Below are 22,323 nucleotides of genomic sequence, written 5' to 3' on the forward strand. Positions count from 1 at the left end.
ATCTCCGCGTTGAGGCATAAAACGTGACTGTCACTCTCGCTATCGGCACGCTCGGGAAAAATAGCCCCGCGTGTCGCGATTTTGCCATTCCGGTCGTCGGTCACTTCTGCTACCCTTTTTCCGTTGCAGCTATGCTTCTGCCGCTTCCATGCCATGAGAGTAACGCGCTGAAGCACGGCGATCCAGAGCAAAACTGGTGCGAAACACGGAGAACCAGAAGAGCGAAGAGCCATGGGAAGACCGGAAAAACGTGTGCACCTCGGATGGATAGCAATCATACCCTTTGGAACGAACGGTAGCTAGCGCCACCTGCCGAATTCGTCCAAATTAACCATACTGCGCCGCGTTCCCTCCGAATTAATGAGCGTTTGCTGCTATTGACTAATTGACTATTTGACGGGACCGGATCGGCAGTTCAAATTATCCAAATTTCCAAATTAGCGGGAGTTGAATTAACGAGGTTTTACTGTATACCTCAACTGTAACTTACGAATCTCAATAACCTAGCTGTACCCAAAAGCTGGAATTCCTGGCTTGTGGATACACCTATTCCCCAGAATCCCTACCTTGTAGATCACCAGAGTCCCTAGAGTCCCGAGAGTCTCTGGAATCCGGGGAATCCGGGCAGTCTGGGATGGAATGGCAGGCGAAGGGCACCGAGGGCTCTGAGGAGGGGATCGAGGGCTGGGTGCGGCAGGGCTGGTTCCCCGAATTAGATTCTGCCAGGACCCTGGAGTGCGGGGGCCTGGTCGTCCCAAGAGCGCTCCCGTTGGTGATCGAGGTGTTGTTGGTGCTGCCGTTGTTGATGCTGCCACCGTTGGTGGTGCACAAGCTGATCCGCTGTCGCTTGCTGCCAGGGAGCGTCGGTCCCGTCTCCGGATTTGGTTCCCGTTTCTGTGGAGGGAGTCGGTGCAGACGGCACACGCCGTGAGTGTGCGCAAGATTGCCAAGTACAAACCCAAAAAACGCAGTGTCCATAACGGTTGATGCGCAAGACTGCCAAGTGCAAACTCAAAAACGTAGGGTCCACAACGGTTAATACACTTTTTGGGGTCAAAGTAAGAGTGAACTACGAGGTTTACCAACACATAACTGGTATACAAAAAGTAAAATCACAAATATTTCATAATTGACTGAGTATACCATGGAGGCACTCTATCAATTATGAAATCTTTGCGATTTTGCCTATCCTCAAGGCCAGGTTCCACAGTTTTCAAAAATGATGTCCCCAAATGAGATCTAGTTTAGCCAGACTTGTTGTTGGGCTAGATATGGTAAGTTCAAGGTACAGAGTAAACTTGCAGGCGCAAACACAGAGGACAAACACGATGGAGTGGACAAGGACCAGTGCATTGTTCTTGTCCAGTCCTTCGTGTTTGACCTCTCGTGTTTGCACATAAAAATTTACTCAGTACATTGAGAACTATCGCATTTACTCTAATGTGACGCGACCACGATTGTAGCACGAAAAATTACTTTTCACAGTGCCAACCAAAAAAAGAACACGAATGCAACACGAGTAAAGTGAGGAAAAAAAAGTACCTTTATTTGTTGCGCATAGTGGCCAACACCTGCCAGTTTTTAAAACTAAAACGAGTTTTGCTCACTCGTCGCTTTCGTCACCAGTGATCCGCCACTCTTTTTTTTTTTTTTTTATTTCTGTGTGACAGTTACAACAAGGTCCGTGGAAGCCTTTTCGGCCGGGCTCACACTTGAAGAGTGCTCCAAGCTGGAGCGCTGGAGCACCCACGGATAGTCGATTCTGTCACATCTAGCCGTCGAGCCGCGGCAGAGTTTCCGATTTCCTCAGCCATCAGAATTGCACTTCTTTTTAAGGTGGGCATCGTACTGAGCTCGTTGCATTGCCATTTGCTCGAGTCCAAAGTCGCAAAAGCACAAAATAGCAGCATGCGAAACACGGGCACACGGGTGCAATGAGTCGCAAACAAGAATAGGATTGGATTGGATCTTGCCAGCGTGTATATGTTGCCAGCACAACATTGAAAGATCGCAAGAATTGTCGTAGCCATTTTAAAGAGCCTGTGCTGTAACACTGCCAAGGCGGATTTTGAGGCGTTTCGATTATAACTAGGGTTCCGCGTTTTCCGTTTTTATTTTTTCAATATTCAACATACGTTTTTCGGTGTTTATTTTAAGGTACAATTTCGGTTTTTATCGGTGTATATTTATGCCTACAAAAGTTTACCTTTTTTTTTTTCCGGCGCAGATACATTGAAAGAAAAAAAACATTGACACTTTATTTGGCAGATGTGTGCAACTGTAGAATACAAATACAAACAGGTCAGTGCCCAAAAAACATGAAACTCCACCTTCTGTACATCAGGATTACGAGATCTTATTTTAGTAAACACATATGAACTTTCCTAGGTACTCCTCGTTGATCCATGCTCATTCTTTCCTGTTAATAACCCAGGGCTTCAAGAATGCCCTCTCAACGTTAACACTAAACACTGGCAGGCTGAGGAGATGAAACGCTGCCTGATCCAAAATCGGCCAATCAACCAAAAGTGACTACCAAAAGAGACACGGTGCGACGTTTTGAGGCAGAAAATATTTCATGTACTCACTAAACTCTGGCTGCAGATCTTACATGAAGCTAAAAACATTATACTAACCCACACCAACACTTTTTCTTTTAGGACCAGGAACTTGACACACTAAGCCCGAACAAAGAAAGGGCACAAATGACCCGCAAAGGACAACCCAAGACCTCTTTTGTTGCATGTTGAGCCTTGGAAGAGGGCAATCACGAAGACGTCTCAGAATGTCGAACCTTGCAACACCCTCTTCCCCTCCTCCCTCCTCCCTCCTCCCTCCTCCCTCCTCCCTCCTCCCTCCCCCACCCTCCCCCGCCCATTTCGATACGACCCTAAAAAACTGACCATTTTCGGTTAAAACAGAATTTTAGAGATTGGATTCGGCTTACTTTTATCGGTTTAAACTGAAAACGCCAAACCTAAAAACTGACCTTTTTCGGTTAAAACCAAATTTCCGAAAATGGATTCGGTGTAATTTTATCGGTTTTTATCGTTTTAAATTGAAAACTCCAAACCCTAATTATAACGCAAACCACCAAATTAGGTCAGGTAAATTTAAAAAAAAAAACTCTTGTTACGTTCGAGTAAATACGGTACTTTTTGACAACTGAGTACACAAAGCAGATTCATGCACCATTGCTTAGTGGGCCTTCAGAGACCGGTTTTTCAAGGCTACACCTCCTCAAGCAGAGGTAATCTGACAACTACACAGGCAATCTGGCGATTTTCGAAAATTCAAGAAAAGCAGGGGCCATCGTTGCTCGACTGAAATGGCAGTAATGACATTTGATTTAGACTGGACGTCTTTACGGGGACTTCGTTAGAGAAGCTCCCCTAATATCTGCATCAGAACTACAAATATACTCCAACTTGGCTCCACTATATTGATAGCTTTGCTATACCAGCCTGAGAGGCTCTAGAGCACCACACAAATTTCAGTTTGCCAAGTCAAATTTCCCACGAGTAAATGTAAACTGGTCCTAGACCACTACCAAACCTCCGGTCTTTGCTTGTAGACCCAACGTTTGAAACAGGAGGAAGACGACGACCCACCTGTCCGTTTGGAGATGTGCGGGGCGTGCCATGGTGGTGGTGGTGGTTGTTGTTGTGGTGGTTGCTGTTGCCGTTGCTGTTGTTGTGCAGGAGGGCAGAGGGCGAGTGGTGGCCGTTTTCGCTCGGAGGGGTCAAGTTGTGCGGCCGCATTCTGGAAACAAACGGGCCTTAGGTCAAACCGCATTCCTTGAGCCCCCAGGGGGTAAACCACTTTTCCACTGCTGCGCGAAAAGTTTTAGATGGGCCATTTTCTTTCCGCTGCAAGGTTCACTTGAAGGCAACACTTTGAGCTTTGGCACCCTCCTTTCCCCAATAGCTACACAGTCAAACCCGTTTATAACGAACAGCAGGAAACACTACGATTAGTTCGATATAGCAAGTAATTCGATATAGCAAAAACCATTTAATACGAACTTCCACGATGCGTTCGTTGCAAGCAGAGTTTGTTCTTTTAGCTTATTTACCCTTCTGAATCGCTTCTCTTTGTAAGCAACTATTTTGGGATGAAAAATTTTTTTTTTTTCTGTGCGTGCATACAGTGTATTTTTTTTAGAGTTCTACCCTTCTGAAATGCTTCTCTTCGCTCAATTTCGTTCGCAACTTGAGCTTTTGAAATTGTCTTTCTTTCCTACTTTGTTTTTTTGGGGCGAAGGGACAGGCTAGAAGGCGATTGTTTGCACATTTTTGGAAGCCTTCCCGGGTGGAAAAAGCTTGATATAGCCAATAAGTTGTTAGTCATAGAAAGTCCTTTTAGAGCGCAGCTCTTAGGGGCCCGTTTCCAGCCTGAGCGGCGTCGGCGTAACCGGGGGAGGGGGGGTCACGTGACCCCCCCTACCCCGAGATCACGTGACTACCCGCAGGTGACGTCACCCCCCTCAGTACCCTTCCCTACTCCTCCTCAAGAGCTGCGCTCCAAGTCGGCATTACAGGGATTTGTAAACGGCTTTCATTTTTTACATGCATTTTTATTTAAATTTTCCACGAATTCGATTTCGACAATAATTTGCTGTACGTTGTAAACAATGTTCACTGTAAATCCCTTAAAAGCGGTTCAAACAGACTCAAAATACGGAACCCGGGAGCCGGAACCCGTACTGACGTAATCACTTCCGGCTCCCGTTTACGGGCGCTGACGTCACGGTTTGGTTTGAACGGCGCGCGACACGGGTCTCCGCATACGGTAGCTGACGTCACGGCGATTCCCCAGGCAACCAATCAGCGGCTGTTGTCAAGTCGGGTCGTTGCCCGGGCAGCCCGGGTATGATGCCTGTAGCCCGGGCGCGCGACGCGCTCCGTCTGGAGCGGCACCGGCGGCACCGCGGCACTCGCTTTGTTTCGTGATGGCGTCATCTCGGCAGGATCCCGGCTACGAAGCTCGAATTGCCTCACTTATGAACCTTTGTGTAGTGAGGTGCGTCACAAATGCAAGAACTATCACCTGGCGTCGGCTGACTACTTTCGCGGCTGCGTGTGAGCAGTACCTACGGAACGTGAAGAAAAAGAAGAAGCGAAAGGCCGTCCGCGAGCTCCTGAAGCCTCGAAAAATGCTCGACGAGTATGCCACCATCGTGAGACTACAGTCCTACAGTGTTGTGAGGCAGATGTTCGAAGACCCCGATGACCGGGAATTCTTTGAGTGCTTCCGAATGTCACGAGCAAGGTAGGGTGTGCTGCTTTTTATTTTAGATCCTTTTCATGTTATATATCAAGTGGCGTTCCACATGGGCCCGCACGTCGCTCGTAGGAATACTCACCTGGAGCGTGCGCTCCCGCAGTGAAAGCACGTTTATGTCATTTTTAACGCGGCAGGATCACGAGAGCAGCTTTTGTAACAGACACATGCTTGTCAAATTTTACTGCGTCTGTGCTATAAAAAAAGAAATAGCAATAGCGTGCACATGTGCAGCTCGTATGACACACTCTTTCGGTCCACAAAATCTGGTCACGGTGTTGTGCTCCTTTGAATGCATGTATGAGGGAAGCCCGTTGTGCTTCCTTGTCCTTTGTGCTAGCTAGGATGTGTGCTTACAAGCTTTCTGCACGAAAGCTCGCGCTGCAGAACCCAGGGATATTGGGTTCAATCCCCACCCCTGCCCGTTTCGATCTGGATGAGCATCGTACCAGCAGACGTTCGTGTTTCACTACTGCGTGACGGGTGTTAAAGACCCTAGGCTAGCGGTCGTACAGTGCTGCCCAAAAACTGGTCTACAGCGCGTACCAGTGTCGTTGACCTTTTTAACCTTTTAAGTGTCAGATGTAGCTCGCACGCACAATGGTTGCAGCTAGGCACATAGCCAGGATTTTGTTTCGGGGGGGGAGGAGATTTTGTCGGTCGCAGAGTGCCCGAGGCTGGTAAAACATTGTGTATAAAAAAAAAAAAGATGAACAAATGAGTTGCTTCATTACAATTGTAGTGAACCAGCATGCCTTAAAAGCTGGAAGCTTAGCACATTTGCTTATTAATAACATCCCACTGCCTTTCCGGTCTCTTTGCAGCCAGCAAGCCAACCACTGCCTGCCTCTACAAATGGCCTTTCTAAAGGCCACTCACATTTGCATTGAAGAGGCCGTTTCATCGGGTTGCAACCACCTCCCGTGTCTCCGAAACCGTGTCAATAAATTATTAAAAGCAGTATCGAGTTCTTTCACTTGTCCCGGTCCTTGTGCTCGCTACGATACCTGTCGTAGATTCAGGGGTACCGCTGAACTAGCTAACTAGTCCATAGGCTTTCTCGGGTACGTCAAACGCAGCGGCACTCTTCTTTGCAGCTTGAGCTGCTTTCCTCACGTCGGAGACGGGCGGGAATTTCATCACTGGAGCTTTTCTTGCAAGCAAGCACGGAGCGACTCAGACATTCGCACGCGGAACAACGTTAACGCCGGTGGCAAGGAGGGCAGAGGAGGGAAGCGCGCCGCGCTGATTGGCCGCGGAGAAAATACGGAAACCTACGTCACGACCCGGGAAGGAGAAAGTTGAAAAAAATTCAACTCTTCAATCCGGGTGCCGGAAGCCGTATTTACGTCACCGCCCGTATGGAGGGAGCGCTGACGTCACTACGGGTTCCGGCGCCCGGGTTCGCAATCCGGGTCTGTTTGAACCGGGCTTTACAACTGCCATTTGTAAGGTTCTGCCACACTACTTTCGTTTACACACTCGCGGCTCGTAGGTGCTCCCATTCTTTCATGTAGACCTTGATGGTTTTTGCTTCCAATAGATGAGACACTGGAGTACAATCCCTCAAGTTTAAGACCCTCAGTGTCAGCAAATTCTGGCAATTCTATGGTTGCTCCGTAGGTGGCAGGCCGTTTTTCTTAAGAAGGACCAGGATACAATGAACTTCCCACAATTTATGTTCGACAACATTGATTATGCACCCCGTTATAGTTGCTGAGACATTCTTCTAAACATAGCTCTAGATAATGTCATACTCAAAACATCAATAAAAGCACTTCATCAGTTTTACGCCCTCCCACCTGTGTCATTGAGGGTGCATCAAGAAGTTTGAAATGCCCATATTCTCTGCGGAACACAAACAAGCAAGCCGAGCACACAAACGCCCATTCCAGATTTTACCCATAACCAAAAACCATGTTACATGTCTGCCACATTGTGCAAACTTTCTCAACCCAACAAGCCCACTTCTCTCTATGCCAAACCATACTGAGAGTTTCAGGTTCCCAGCCGCTTATCGCAGTTTTTACCCAAAACCAAAAAGGCCATCAACTGTTCTCGTGTCGTACGAACCCTCTCGACCCAACGAGCTTGCCTCTCCACACCATACCCAAAACAGAGTGTGTCCCTCGCACCTCTTGAGCAGCTCCTGCTCCTCGGGGGTGTAAAAGGGCCAGTCGTCGCACACCTGGTTCCAGGCGTGCCTTGCCAGGCAGTATGCATTGTCCTTTAGCACTGCCACCTGGCCCAGCACCGCCGTCAGGCCCTTGCGATCCTGCTCCTTGATGCCCTCTGAAACAGCGCCAAGACCGAACGGCGTTTGCGAATAAGCGTTAACACGTTCGATTGTCCCGCAGTCTAAACCTCAAAATAAAAGTTGAAATCAACACGGTGCAAAAGGAACAAGGACAACAAGGACTAAAGCCTGTTGCAAGCTAATTTCATCCTATGCGACCAATGGATCACCCCCGTTTATGTTCCTCTCGTTTCGATCCTCAGCACAAGGTTGGCATCCCAAGTTCCATCATGACGACGTTTGATTCATCTGTCGTTTCCCCGAACATCCAAGGAGTGGAACTATGTTCACCCGAACAATTGCCACGATCACACACACCAAACCTTTTAGAACTGCTGTTAATGGCCTGTTTACACACTTGTGTTTGACCCCGACCGACTGAGACAAGACCGGTTTTAAGCATCTTGCGACGGCTTATGACCAGCTGTGTTGCAGTGCATTCGGTTGTAAGAGGCTTAAAAACCGGCCTTGTCTTATCCAGTCGTACTCGGTTGCAAGTCTGTGAACGGGCCTTAATAGTTGTATTCCCATCGACAGTGCCTAACCCATTTTCTTTGCATTATGTTTTCGCCTAATTCTCTTTTCTTCCTCCCATCTCCATCTGTAGTGCTTTGGAGTCCCGAAGAAACAATGAATGAAAAAAAAGCGGGTCAAGCCCCTCCCACGAAACTCTCTGCTTGCCCAGATTCGTGGCTTCCCCCCCTCCACCGTTCGCTCTGCTAAAGTGAAAAGGGTGCAGGGCTTTCTGGGAGTAGCGTGTCACATTTTCTTATTCTACAACAGACTAGTAGAAGAGGACAGGACAAGCGCTACCCTGCCTTTTAGTTCTACTAGTCTCTTCCAGCTCGCAACATCCTAAGGGGCAGTCAATATTAGAACTGGATTATTCTCCATTACGAACCGTAAAGCTACCACCGACCAGATGCCGATCGCAAAGAGTAAAATTAAACCCTCGTTCACGACGCAAACGGTTCTGCACACTGTTCCCACTGCAGCCTGGATAGCTACTGGCTGTAAAACAACAACCAATTTGAGATACTTTTTTGCCTACACACCTTTCATGAGCCTCGCCAAAAGCTCGGGTTTCTTGTACGGCCGCAACGCGAGGAGGTGTATCACCCTTTCTCTGCAAAAGACATAAAACAAAAATTAATGAATTCAAGCTATTGTGGTCACCGACGGTATGAAAATGGCAGGGTGCCTTTTTCTAATGCCATGCATCCAGAACGTGCACGCATTGAGATTCACGAGACAATGAAGCCTTACTGCAGGTAGGAAACTCAAGTTGGAGGCGGGAAAACCGAAAGTCCTCCCTGCTGTTCTCGCCTTGTCAGTGACTACGCAAAGTGCAAGTTCGTCTGCTTCTAGTTGTGGTGACGTCATAACGCCAAACTCCGATTGGTTCTCACTGAAGGGTAGTGGGTAGACCCCAAAGCAAGCTGCCTTGAAGTCTACCCGCTACTCTTCAGTCAAAGCCGATCAAAACTCACCACAATCCCTGCGAAAGAAGCAGACGAAATCGCGCTTCGTAATTGTAACTGTAATCATAATCGATTATGTCTTTCGAGTAATGCATACAAGACTGCCAGCAGCTGACGTAGGAAACCCGGAGCCACCCACGGCCTCGTCTGGGAGGCACCGACTAGGGTTACTGAATATTTCTAGAGTATTGCAACCGGCGGCGTCCGGTGTCACTGTTCTAGTATATTAGCTTTGATCTGTCATTTTGGCACCGAAACATATATGGTGGAAGAAGTATTGGTGGTGCCAACCACCTTTTCCCAAGCAGACGCGCCACAAATTATCGCCAAAGTTAGGACGTACCCAGGTTGGGTCGTACCACCCAAAATCACCGGTGAGACATGGTTGTGCAAACACAATATTAAAACGCCGCAAAATCTCGTAAACTGAAAGTTAATAAAAACGTCATGCTCCTGCCATTTGTGCTAATCTCCAATAAAAGAGCCCACAAAAAGAACTTTTTCCCACTTGTTTTTACGCAAAAAACATGCTTCCTAAACGCCGACATTGACGAGAAACGCTTTTAGAACTTTCGCGCGTAGAGGGTCGGTCGTAAATTCCGACAAGGCAGTTTGCAACGGTTGTCACAGTGACCACAGTAAGAAAAATAAAAAGATTGAGCCGCCATCTTGACGTCATCAAGCCTGGAGGTTTTGGTACTCTGGGAATTTATACAGTGACTCTAGCACAGACCAGTTTGAGACGTCGGGGTCAGTGAGGAGAGAAGGGGGCGAGAGTGGGGAGGTGAGGGAGGGGGGGGTTTGAGAGGGGGCGTCACCTGTAGGACCGCCGGACGATGCCTGACCGGCTCTCGGGGGTGGGGTTGGAGGTGTGGTTCTGGCCCACGGGCTTGCCGAACGTGATGCGCGGGGGCGAAGAGGACGACTGCCGGGGCGGGACCGTAAGCTGCGGCCGTTTTACCTTCACCTTGCGCCCTGCAAAGCACCGTGCCCCTCAAAAGTCTGGCCGACACCCCAGCTCGACTGGTTGTGAATTAACCCACGAGTGTGGCTCGTCTGATTTCCCCGGTTCCCACACTTAACCGTTTAGGACGAACCAGGCTCGCCCATGGCTTAGTTTGAGGCCCTGCCAACAAATGGCAGCACTAAATTGTTTTCAAATTTTACTCACTTTTCTTTTGTTGTTGTTAGAAACTTAATTTTCAAGGCAGTCAACATAATATTAAAGACAGCAATTCAGCAGTTGAGGGTCAGAAATTTCCCCAAACTATAAACAGTTAAAAGAAGACACAAATCTTAAAATGTGCAGGAACAAAAAATTTTTTCTTTTAGTCTACAATTCGTGAACTTTAAAAGTTGTCTGCATGATTGCTATTTATCTTTTTCTTACAAAAACATTGAAAGATAGCATACATCCAGTAATTGCACTGCCCTGGCCAATGGGGACCTCAGCCTACATGGGTTTAGGTATCTACGGCAGGAGATAAGTGTAACACTGCCAACTGGTGAGGACAGTTGTCCGTTCTCCGCTTCCCCTGAACGTAAGAACAAGTTTGGTGGGGCACAGAATACAAAAGTAGCATTTTAAAACATTCTTCATAATCGCACGTCGAAAGTTACCCCCCTTCCTCATTTTCACCAGATTTGCTCTTGCTTTTAGCTGGTCCATCTCTCAGGGCAGGCACATATCCAGAAAGGGGGGGGGGGGGGGGGGGCATGGTGGCCAAGTTTTTCTCTAAATTTTGTATTTTGCTGGGGCCTCCTCTCCCCCTCCCCCTTATCCAGCATTATGTCATGGGCGAACCCCGCCCCCGAATCAAAATCCTGGCTACGTGCCTGCCTCGGGGTATTATGGTAAACATTTTAATCATTCCACTCAGAAAGCGCAGATTTATTTTAATTAGGTCGACTCAAAGTCACACATCCAGGCTGTTTGCGAGCATCTTTCCAAAACTTTTTTTCTGTTTTCGAAACAAAATAAAAAAATAATGCGAAAATTCTAAACACCAAAACACGTTAGAACGTTCGAGGGAGCACCCCTTTCGCCCTAAAACGTTCCAACGAGGCACGGTTGCCATTACCATTGTCCAGCACAGCAAGTGAATTTGCTTTTGAACCACGGCACATGCACTAGCCCTCAATTTTACTGAAGCTGATTTGAACACATTGATTACTTATTTGTTTAGTGAGCATATGCATTAACAGCAAGGTCTTTCTGATGCTGCAAGTGCATAAATTCTGCAGCTTAGTCACTAATGCAGTGATGTGATTGGTTGGAGTCATTTCAGAGCATCTTTTTAGAGCAGCCAAAAGTCAGTTTTGGAGCATAAGCACAGTTCCATTTTAATTCAAACTAGTGTGAATGTAATGTTAAGCTTTATGTGTCTATGTCTACTTTGCCTTCCTGCATCGGTGCAACCTCTTGATGGTACCAACAGCATGGCAGGTTCAATTCCCTAGCTAGCAGTTTAGTTGCGCGTCGAAATACAAGGCACAGTAATGAGATGCTAATTAACGAAGGGCAGTAGAAGGTGCAGTGCATGGTTGATTTAGGTATGAAATCAAACGTAAAGCAAATAGTTAAGTCCACTGATATAGTGCTAAAATATAATTTTGAGCACTCAAATTTATGTTTTCTTTACGTTTTAAAGCTTGTAATAAAACTGCAGTTCTTAATTAATTTAGGAAACAACTCTTCTGTCATTTTGATGTGAACATCAATGACCATTTATGAACAGAACTTCATAACAAAAATGACATGTAAACAAAAGATTTTGCAAACTTGTTTACATTATTCTGAGGCTTCCAATTACTGCTCCAGCTAATCCAGCTTTAATTTTCTGTATTCAATGTGCCATCGAACGGATGGAATCTATATAAGAGTAATAGCTATAAACTAGAGTTGACACGAAAATAACAAAAAGCATCTGACGATATCTGCAAAACAGATATCGTCAGAATATCTATTTAAAATACTAAACATAATTTAGAAAAAAAAATGTTTTTTTAAGAAATTGAGTAAGGTTTTTTTTTTGAGAGAGTGCTTTTTTTTTAGCATGCGGGTGCACTGCCGTGAAGCAAGATTATGCGAAATTGTGAAGCAGACCACGCGGTTCACTCCTCACTGCAGCACGCGACAACAAGCACATTTAACGGTGCTAGCTACCCGCAAAGAACAGACAACAAGCCAAAGAAACATTGCAGAACTTCCGAGTACTGTTAATATTTGACACAGAGAGCAAATTGAATATGGTGCAGCGATCGCATCACTGCAAATGTGCTAAATATCAGGCCACACTATGTCGTTGTGAGATTCCGCAAGACGACTGTGGGCTCAGGCTTTAAGGGAGGAGAAAATCCAACCAAATGTCTGCAAGCGGGTAGACGATAATAAAAACTGGACTCACCTACGTACGGTGACGTGACCTTGATTACCTTGGTACTGTGAGAGAACGGCAAAAACTCAAATTAGTCATTGCTGTCTCTCGACATGACAGTAAAACCTTGGCGGCAAAAAGTTTTAAAAAAAGTCTTTCCTGAGCTTACCCACCCCACGAAGGAACACATTTCCAAAGCATGTTGCTTTCAAATCACAAACAGTGCAAAGGGTAAAGAAAAAAGAAAACACACAGAGAACTTCACTAGAGAAAATCCTGTCGTAATCACAATGAAGTCATTATGTGGTCTGAACAGACGTCGTTAGATCAACCAAATCGCTGAACTTTGCACTAGGGAGGGGGGGGGGGGGAAGAAGTAAGTCCTTCGCCACCTGTCTACAAGGGGGCACACGCCCCGCACTAGGAGACGCTAACGCTATCGTCGTCTACCCGTCTTCGTGATTTCGGGTGACAAACTATAATCAAGACGTACTTGCCTCACAGTATGGCGCCTGGAATGCAAAGACGCGTTCCAAGCATCGCGCTACTATCTCGTCGAGCTCTGTACTGAAGTATGAGTTAGAGCCAGCTCTCCAAAGCAGACTCGTGTGGCAGCTTGCCAACCGAGTTGCCCTATAGTCACTGACTAGCCAGAACGGCAGGGAGAAACCTCGATTGTCCCATTCACTTCAAAACGCATGCAAGCAGTCGAAGCATTACAGAAGGCGTAGAGTGCAAGCTGGAGGCCGTGCGTCGAAAAGACGGGCTCCAACGTTTTCAGGGTGTCTTTTTCTGTTAGCTGTACAGGTTTGTTTAAAAAAAGCTAGGAAAGCAACGACTATGCAGTCTGTGCAGGTGAGTTATAGGACGGCCAGGGGGACATGATCCAAGGCGCTATTTCTCACGACGAGTCAGGTAATTAAGTAAAATTCGTTGATTGACTTTTCATTTAGTGAAAATGAACGCGCGGTTCCAGTTAGAAACGTGCCAAGCGTAATCGAAAACTACTACATCACAATACTTCAGAAAGATCTGGAGCCATGGGAAGCGCGGCGATGCGGAGAAGTTATTGCTCGTGTGGCGGGTGCAAGGCTGGCAATGCTAAAACGCGGATAAAAAGGGACGGAAAAACCACGCAAGTGCACTTTTGCACTCGCAGCCTCGCGCCTGCTGCCCCAGTGGTAACTTTAGCGTGCCAGTGCATTTTCCAGGCACTCCAAGTCTTTTTATAATTGACTAATTTAATAGTTTTTGATTATGCTCAGCAAGTTTCTAAGGGCAATATGTTTAACTTTGCTACTTAAAAAGGTAATGAACCAATTTGAGTAAACGAATTTAATTATTGTTACGACTGTCCCCCTATTTTATATCCCCTTGGCCATACAACTCGCATGCACAGTCTGCATTTGAGTAGCTTTGGAAGTATTTTCTTTAAGACGGACCCTAAAGCCTTAAAAAAAATAAACACCTCGTATTCAGGCCGTCGACAGCTAAACTTGCCATACACGGTGGCCCTGGCCCTCACCAGTTCTTCTTGCTCTCCTGCTCGACGGTGGCCATCTTGACCCTGGTCTTCTCGTAGCTGTCTTCGCTTGCGTGGATCTGCATCTTGTGCAGCAGGCAGCCCAGAGACTCCAGGGCCCTGTGACCCATCTGCTGCACGCACTCGAAGCTGCCCTGGGGCGCATCCTTCTCCAGCGTGGACACCCCGAAGCCGAACCGCTGCTGCTGCTGCTGGGGCTGGCCACCCCCATGCGACGGCCGCGGCACCGTTATCACCTGCAGCACGTGAGCGTCTGTCAGACGACGCGCTTCCACCACAGCCACCACGTGTGGCAGAGCAACACCACTACAGTTTAGCCAACATGCCTCGACTGTGGTCACTGCATGTGGACGTCTCAACAAACACGCTTCGACTAAAGTCACCGCTTGTGGTAGAGTAACGCCACGACAGTCTCGGCCAATACGCTTCGACTACGGTCGCTACGTGCGGCACAGTAGCACCGCTAGTCTCAGCCGACACGTTTTGACTACAGTCACAACGTGTGGCAGAGCAACACCGAAACCTTCTCAGCACTCTTCGACTACGATCGCTAAATGTGGCAGGGTCACTACTACGTTCTCGGCCGACATGCTTCTACTACGGTCTACTACTACTATGGCGAGTAATACTAATACTACAGTCTCAACCAACACGCTTAGACTGTGGTCTCTGCGTCTGGCAGAGTAAAATAATAAAAATCTTGGGCGACATGTTTTGAACATTGTTTTATTTCCATCATGGGGGGGATGGGGGGTGCCAAGGGAAAAAAGCTGTTCGACACAGCTTGACGAGCCCATGGCACACCTACTAAGCAAGCAGACAACAGCTCCAAAAGTCATAAGAAATAAATAACAAAATATGATAACACACAATAGTTACACGCTCTTACCATAGCACGAATGACTACATGCACATTTGTAAAATGTTTGATATATGCTTATTGGGTACAGAAGTAATATCAACTCAATTTGATGCAATGCTATTCAATATTTCGAGAAGTAGATGCTTAATTCTCTGGTGACCAATATTAATTTGCGATTTAGGAGTATGCCATGGGTGAAAATGACGGACGTAGTGAATTGAAATGCGAGACTATGAGTCAGCTATTTTGAAGAAAGTTTCCTGTTTACGTCTTAATGCAACTTGATATGTTTATATTAAATGTTCAGAATAAATATTTGATACGTCAGTTAGGGAATACTTTTCGAAGAGGGGCAGTGACGGGGCTGTCCAAGAGACATTAGCAACTGCCCGTATAGTGTGACTAAATTAGTTAATCCTGTAGATTCCCAAACAAGATGCGCGTTTTAACTACTGTCGCTACATCTGGCAGAGAGAGACACTACCGCGGTCTCGGCCAACACCCCCAACTACAGTGGCCAAATGTGGCGCTTTCCTGGACGATTGTCAGTCCCAGTGAAATGTCACTCCTTTTCAAGATAGAATTATGCAGCCAAACGACACAAGACACGCGGGCCGTGCGGCCTACACTATAGTCGGTTACAGGTTAAGAAGGTAGCGGCAAATGCCCCTCAAAGGGAATGCCATATCCCTCCGCCACCTCCGCATCCAATAGCGTCCCACCGTTTCCGTGACGTCGCGGCCAACGCGCGAGGAGGGTCTTGCCTTTCTGTACATATTTGCTTTATCTTTCGACTTCGACTTAGCATTGTGGAAGCCACGAGAGGGAGATTAGAGTTTTCCCCCACCGACGGAAACAAATACGACTTTCGGGGATTAGCTTCCCCCCCGATGGATACAAAGGCTGCTTTCAGGGGCTCGGTTCCCTCCCCGATGAATACAAAGGTCGCTTTCTTAAAAAGTGGGATCGGAGACAAGTTGGAATCCATTGAAGCGGAACAAGGAGCGTTTCCAGGGAACTCTTCTTTCGACTGCGGAGAAATTTGAAACGGGCGCATCACGCTTGTGGGAGGAGCTTCTCCTACCTTCTTGACTTGTAACCGACTATAGCACGCGATGCAATGAATGGGTCAATACCAACAACACCTACATTGCGAACACCATAAAGACGCAAGCCTTGCTGCACCTCAAAGGTCAATGCCCACATCCAAAAGCAGCCACGAGCGCGCTACTTGAAGCACGCCATGCGTAATAGTTATGACAAAATGAAGTTTATAAAGGGCACAAAAACAAATTATTACAACGCCGTTGCAAGGGTCCCCTCATTTGCACCTTGGAGGCTATTGTAGCCATGCAATCTACACCTCTCTGGCATTTATGTGCCCTGTAGGCTCAAGAGATTTCTTTCCTGTTCTCATCAAACTAAGGTAACATACTACACGATACTTCACAAAGCTTAAAGGGATACTGACAGGGTATTTATGCTCGCCGAGGTTTTTAGTTGTACGTGACATATGAGAGCTCAACTACCCAGAACAGAATTTGCAACTCTAAATTCGGTTTCTTTCCGCCCGAAAACCGCCGATCAAGAACTGGCCGGTTCGAGTCTCGCTCACTCTCTTTTCCGCGGTCACGGGCCGTTTTCTAAGGTATCGATGCGACCACCAAATTTAATCAAAGTCGTGGGTCACTGAAGGCACACACTCAATATTAAAAATAGAAAAAAATATGAAACCCATTTTTTGTGGCTTCTAAAAAGCTGCAAATACGTTGATTGAAAAAAAAAGTTCCACAGACAACCGGAAGCATTCTGTGCGTTCGTCGTTTCGCGTATCGTGGGACTCGCGGGGACGGCGATGGCAGCGGACGACGGGCGTGGGACCTCTATTTCATTACTGTCGTTCGCGGTACCGGCGAATTCTGTCTACTTTTAAAAGAGAAATTTGGGACTGATCAAAAGAATTGGTATTCATCCCGTACGACACGCCCGACCACCAAGCCGATTTGCACGAAGACGTCGCCGAGCCGTCGCTCCCTTCTCGTGGCTGAAGACATCGCTCGTGCAAACTTCAAGCACGACGTGTCTACTTCGAGAAGAATATGCACGCGTACGATTTCTTTTCTAGGTGCGAATGTCGCCAATGCATGGTGCTTCCCGAGTTCGACCCGGTAGTGCTTTTGCTAAAGGGAAATCGGCAGCAAACTTTCCAACTTACAGTTTACCGGCTGAAATATTAGTAAGGAAAGAGATCCACCATTGAAGAAATGCTCCGTGGGCACGACGTCCGCTTCGCACGCAGTAGGACTGGGTTCGATCCCTCGTAGAACCTTTTTTTTTTTAAACATTTTTTTATGTTTACATGCCTTTTTTTTTTACAATTATCACTGAAGAAACAAGCAAAAAAATAGCAAAAAAATGTTGTGGATGACCCTTCGCTGAATTAAATGGTATGGGATTTCCTTTTTGACACCTGCGAACTCAATGTAATCACTTTCCACAAAATGCAAGGAGCATATAAATCAGGTAGTGTCCGCTTTCCGAGGTGCCCGTATATGTTCTACATTAATTGCAGCCAGCCATTGGTCCCGATCCCGTTGATCTTTCGGAAACTCTGTCGCACAATGCCCTTTTTTTCCGGACGCAGGACATATGAGCCAGCTCTTCACGCAACATCTTGGGTGTATTCTTTTCGGAGCCGACCATGGAAATTCACCACGGGCACTCACTACTCATCTCCAACTCCTCAATGTACAAAACAACTCATCTTGGAGTACAGAACAACGAGCGGAACAAACATAACTGCAAAAGAAGCGCACGCCACGGCGAACAGTTCCCGTACGCCGCATGTCGTGTCGTCTGCTACGGAGAGGAGAGAAAAAAAAAAAAAAAGCGGCACGGTCGGGTGTAGCCACGTGACTTCCGCCACTCACTCTCTTCTCTCCACTTCTCCGACCTCCGTCGGGTTTCGGTTTCGGTTTCGAGCAGTTGCGTTTTTTGGTTTTATTAAAAAAATACGCTACTCTGTTGCAAAATATTAATTGGGTAGTCCTCCGACACCATAATAAAGCGCCTGGCAAAAAATTTAAAAAATTTTTTGGGGGGTGTCAGTGTCCCTTTAAGTCGACGGAATAGCCTGCGATCGCAGTCTGAATACAACACAAGAGCTGAAAAAGTCGGACAACGAACAACTTATGTCCATTTCACCGCTTGCCATCCCCAGCTGCTGTGGATAGTCTTCTCGTATTCACATGGAGAGTACTTCCTGTAAACGCGGCGCAAATGGGTGTGCAAGAACGTTTTTTCTCTTGTTCGGCACCACCGTGCATTGGGCAGCTGCAGTGAAAGAACAGCGGCTGCGGTAGCTGCTGTTTTGACGCCACACATTTTATTCCAAGTGTAGAGGCAGACGTAACAAGTCATTGTTCTGGTCCCAGCTCAAACTGCGCATCATACAGTCCCCGGCACATTGTTCCCACGCGCAATAATAACAAACTCAATGTAGGAAGAAGTGCTACTGGAAAAGCTGAAGTGCAGAATGGCACATCTAAAGGCCCTACATAAAATTTATAATGTGTTCAACACGAGCATATCTAGGTAATGGGCACTGAAAATGCAGACTGCTTGGAAGACAAATAAATCACTGACTTTAGAGGAGTACAAGTTACAGGTAATTTTCTACACCTCAGAAATGGCTGCTGTTCCAAAAAACTGCCAGCCTAAACCAACATTTACATTTAATAAAAGCCAATGAAACATGCTTTGCCAGCAACTAGCCAAAATATAGCACCGCAATAAAAAAACAAGCATTGCCAACTCACTTTACAGAGTGAGTGGTTGATACCACTCACTCGGTAAAGTGGTATCAACTTTTGAATTTAATTTGAAGGCCATTTTACTACAATGTTGAACATCCAAATGGCGTATAAATATTAATTATTAGACGAGTTTCCTTTTTATCGTTTGACTGAATATAATGCAATAACAATTATTCTTCAGTGTGCCACTTTCTCCGCTGAATATTAAGTATTTAGAGGTGGAAGGCAGTTCATATGCTGCACAAAGTAGCTCTTATCGAAATTCAGTTGTTGAAAAAAAAAATGTTTTTTGCATTTGAAACATTTATGCTGAATAATATAATAAACTGGTCTTAATGAATTTAATAGACCACATAATGGGGACAAATAGCTGAGCTCTGCAAGTCCATAGTGAAGTTAGTTTTGCTGATTTCAATTTCAAATCTCCTATCACAAGGGCGCACGCAGCTTATCCTGAAAGCGCACACCACTTGACGTAAATAAGTCAATTTAAGTGGTATAGAAGGTAATTAGGCAGTAATATATTATTTGGAAGAACTTATTTGACACTAATTATGCTTTTCGCAGGCTTTTCGGAGAACCCAGACCGTTCAGTGGGGCGGCGAGCGCGGCACGGTTTCCAGACATGACATGCAAAGCAGCACTATCACAAAAATTGTTTAAAAACAAATTTCACAATACCTAGACCAGAAAACTTCAAACAACTTGAATTATGAAGCATCACAGAACTATATCCTTTAAATGACGTAATAGCCAAAACAGTCTCCGAAATCATGTTACCATTCTTTAAAGGGGCCCTGCAATCATATTTAAGCGTCTACCTTTTATGCGGTTTCCACGTCTCTTGGGGTTCGGGCAAGCCAGCGGGCACGGAAAGAGTAGCTAAATATCAGTGCGCCATATTTTAACCGGACGACACGGAAACCTCCTCCACCGACGAGGGCGACCCGCGGTACCGAAAGCGCGCAAAATGTGACGTCTTTGGTCCTGGGCTTACTACTGGTCAGAGCCACTAAAAACTTCTTTTTGGTCGAAATACAAAATATAAGTGGCGCGAACCGTTTCAATTATTTATAAAAGTAGTTTTTGTTCACTATTATAGATGAAAAAAAGAAGGAAATGCAGTTTATAAAGTACGGAAACAAGAAATGACCCGCCAACATACCCGCCGCCAAGCGGTGGAAAAGGCGGCGCATACTAGAAAGGAGTAGTGGGATAAGGCGCCGACACGGAAAAATACCGGATGTACGCGGTGGCGCTGCAGTCGTGTGGACAGGAGGATCCGACCGGCTCAGAGCGTTCCGAAGGCCTTCGGCGAGAGGCTTTGTCTTGCGGTTTGGCCGTTTCACGGTATGGCAGCGCAAAGTGGCTCCCATTCTGAACTGATCTTTACCCCGTGTTTGCTGTCGTTTGTGGCCAATGAAGTTTCATGCTGAATTAGTGTTCAATCGCGCAGCAAACGCAATGAAAGCCGCTTTGGCTGCCTGCTGCATACAGCCTATCCAAAACATGCTTTAGTGGCGCCCTCTGGCGCCATCAACAAGCAGTGCGGTGGCCGTGAGCACTCGATGAGCTCACTATTCCTCCTCTAGTTCACGGCCACTCAAGCCAGGACCTACGACGTCATGAAGGAGGTTATTTTTTGGTTGTTTTTGTAATTCTAAATTGCCTATAACTTTTAAAATAAAGTGAATTTCGCGAAAAGAAAAGTTTCACTAAGTCACTACGTTCAGTGCGCTCAGGTTCGGTGCAATTTAAAAAAACAGTAAAAAGTCCTTGCAGGGCCCCTTTAAGGTAACAATGTAGTTAATGGCATCTTGCCCTTATGCACCTTTCCGAAAAAACGCTCCTAGGCTGCCGCCGCCATGTTGCTGATGCTAATGCGGCTGGTGCGAATCTCGCGCCCTCTATCAGCTAGAAATTTTCGGACACTCTCTTGGACTGTGAAGACCCGCTCAGCGCAGCTCTCTACCTACGTTTTTGCGGTTTTGCATTCAACGTTTTCTGGCCCCTCTTGAAATTTTCCCTCAACTTTTTTTTATGCAGGCTGCGTACCCCTTCTGTGTGTTATGTTCCATTGTGAGAAATAAGGCTGCTAAGTGCCTGCCATTCAAGCTTTTCTGCTTAACATTCACGGGAAACGAAGGAGGTGAAGGACTTCAAACAGCCCTCGACGCAATTTTGTAAACATTGTTCTCCCCCCTCCCAGAGATAATCCGCGAAGAACCCTCAGTCATCTTCAAAAATAGTTGTCCGGGTTGGGGTGGAAAACGGGTCAGTCGCGTTCGTTCCATTGCCTGAGTGCTGTTGTGAAAAAAGGAAGCTCTCCCCCAAACGTGCCCCAAAACGAAGTCATCTTGGATTCCGTCCGATCGTCAAGATCTGACTGTCATCGACTGTGACTGTGTTATTTGAAGTCTTTCTCAAATAAATTATTTTCAGATAACGCTGCATCGTGCGGTACGTACAATATATTGTTAGAATGTTAACACTTGCTAAATTGTATGACCGTGTCCTGTCCATCGGTAAACACATTATTTGTGAGCATGAAAAATGTATGCCTTTCGGTTATCTTCTGTTGCAAATTATTTTCGACAGCTAAGCGCTTTGTCATTTGTCATGCAGCAAATCCCGCGGCACCGTCAAAAATTATCGTAAAAAACAGCAAAAATCTAGAACTCTACATTCCAGACGCATTCGTTCTGTCGCGCACATACCCAACAAAAATGGTTTTAGGTTTTTTATTGCCTTCTGTTTTTTTCAAATGGGGTACAATGCTTTCTCAATGACCTCTGGAACATACATGCACCATGAAACACAAAATACAGCGGGAGAAGACGAGAATTTAACCGCCAGCAGTGTTTGAAACTGTGCCTATACAGGCTGCGCCTTTCGAAATCACAGCCCACTCGGTTAGGGTTAATAGGGACGCCGGTGAGAGTTTAGCCTCAAACCCAGTGAATGGGCTCGAAAACAATTTGCTGCCCCTGGAGTCAAGTGTTTCTCGGAAAGGTGCATACTCAATGGAAGAAACCATACGATTGCACAACAGATGACTGTTGTTTGAGTATGCTCACAATGCCAGTAATCCACCTATTATATGCATTTTTTGTTTTCACTTTTTTTAGGTTAAATATGTGAATTGAATTGAGACTGCTGCTTACCGTCTGTAATTTAAACACTGGTTAATTTCACCTGCAGACAGCAGCAAGTAAAAAGCCAGAGGTGCACACCTGTCACCTGCTTATATTTCATATGCACCTTGACTGTTCTGGCACAGACATAATAGGAATGAGACAACATTTGTAAATGGATCCTCCCTGAAGGCAGCATGAGTCTACAAGGGCCAGACTGCACTCTACAATGGATCTAAAAATTCTAAATTATACCATTCCAGTGGTGCCTTGTTAATATGATTACACCATTATACAGACAAACTTTCAAGGACGAGCAGGATAAATACAGGCAGTTTTGTCTTAGTGTAACGGATGACATACATTATGGACAATTTTTGGGAGGAATGGTTGCATCCACACATTAATGGGACATCACTGCAGTACACGAACTAGAGTAATGCTACTGTACCACAAGTCACCACTATAGTCCGTGTAACTAGTTCTGTGCAGTGCAGGTGAAGGTAACGCCATGCGAAGAGAGGAAGGGCGA

At 46.2% G+C, this 22,323-nt stretch overlaps 1 protein-coding gene across 1 annotated transcript in view; it reads right to left on the bottom strand.

The window, feature by feature from the left end:
- LOC8028457 (RNA polymerase II elongation factor ELL) overlaps window positions 1-22,323 on the bottom strand; it is a 41,473-nt gene that overhangs the window by 9,384 nt on the left and 9,766 nt on the right. Inside the window, exons 3-9 of the mRNA XM_029989266.4 lie at window positions 13,963-14,216; window positions 12,468-12,502; window positions 9,879-10,035; window positions 8,635-8,705; window positions 7,419-7,575; window positions 3,612-3,762; window positions 567-894 (exon numbers count right to left, since the gene is read on the bottom strand). Coding sequence (XP_029845126.3) covers window positions 567-894; window positions 3,612-3,762; window positions 7,419-7,575; window positions 8,635-8,705; window positions 9,879-10,035; window positions 12,468-12,502; window positions 13,963-14,216 — 1,153 coding nt within the window. The remainder of the gene's footprint in view (window positions 1-566; window positions 895-3,611; window positions 3,763-7,418; window positions 7,576-8,634; window positions 8,706-9,878; window positions 10,036-12,467; window positions 12,503-13,962; window positions 14,217-22,323) is intronic.

The sequence above is a fragment of the Ixodes scapularis genome, unplaced genomic scaffold (genome assembly GCF_016920785.2).
Source record: "Ixodes scapularis isolate PalLabHiFi unplaced genomic scaffold, ASM1692078v2 PGA_scaffold11__112_contigs__length_91849675, whole genome shotgun sequence".
NCBI lineage: Eukaryota > Metazoa > Arthropoda > Arachnida > Ixodida > Ixodidae > Ixodes > Ixodes scapularis.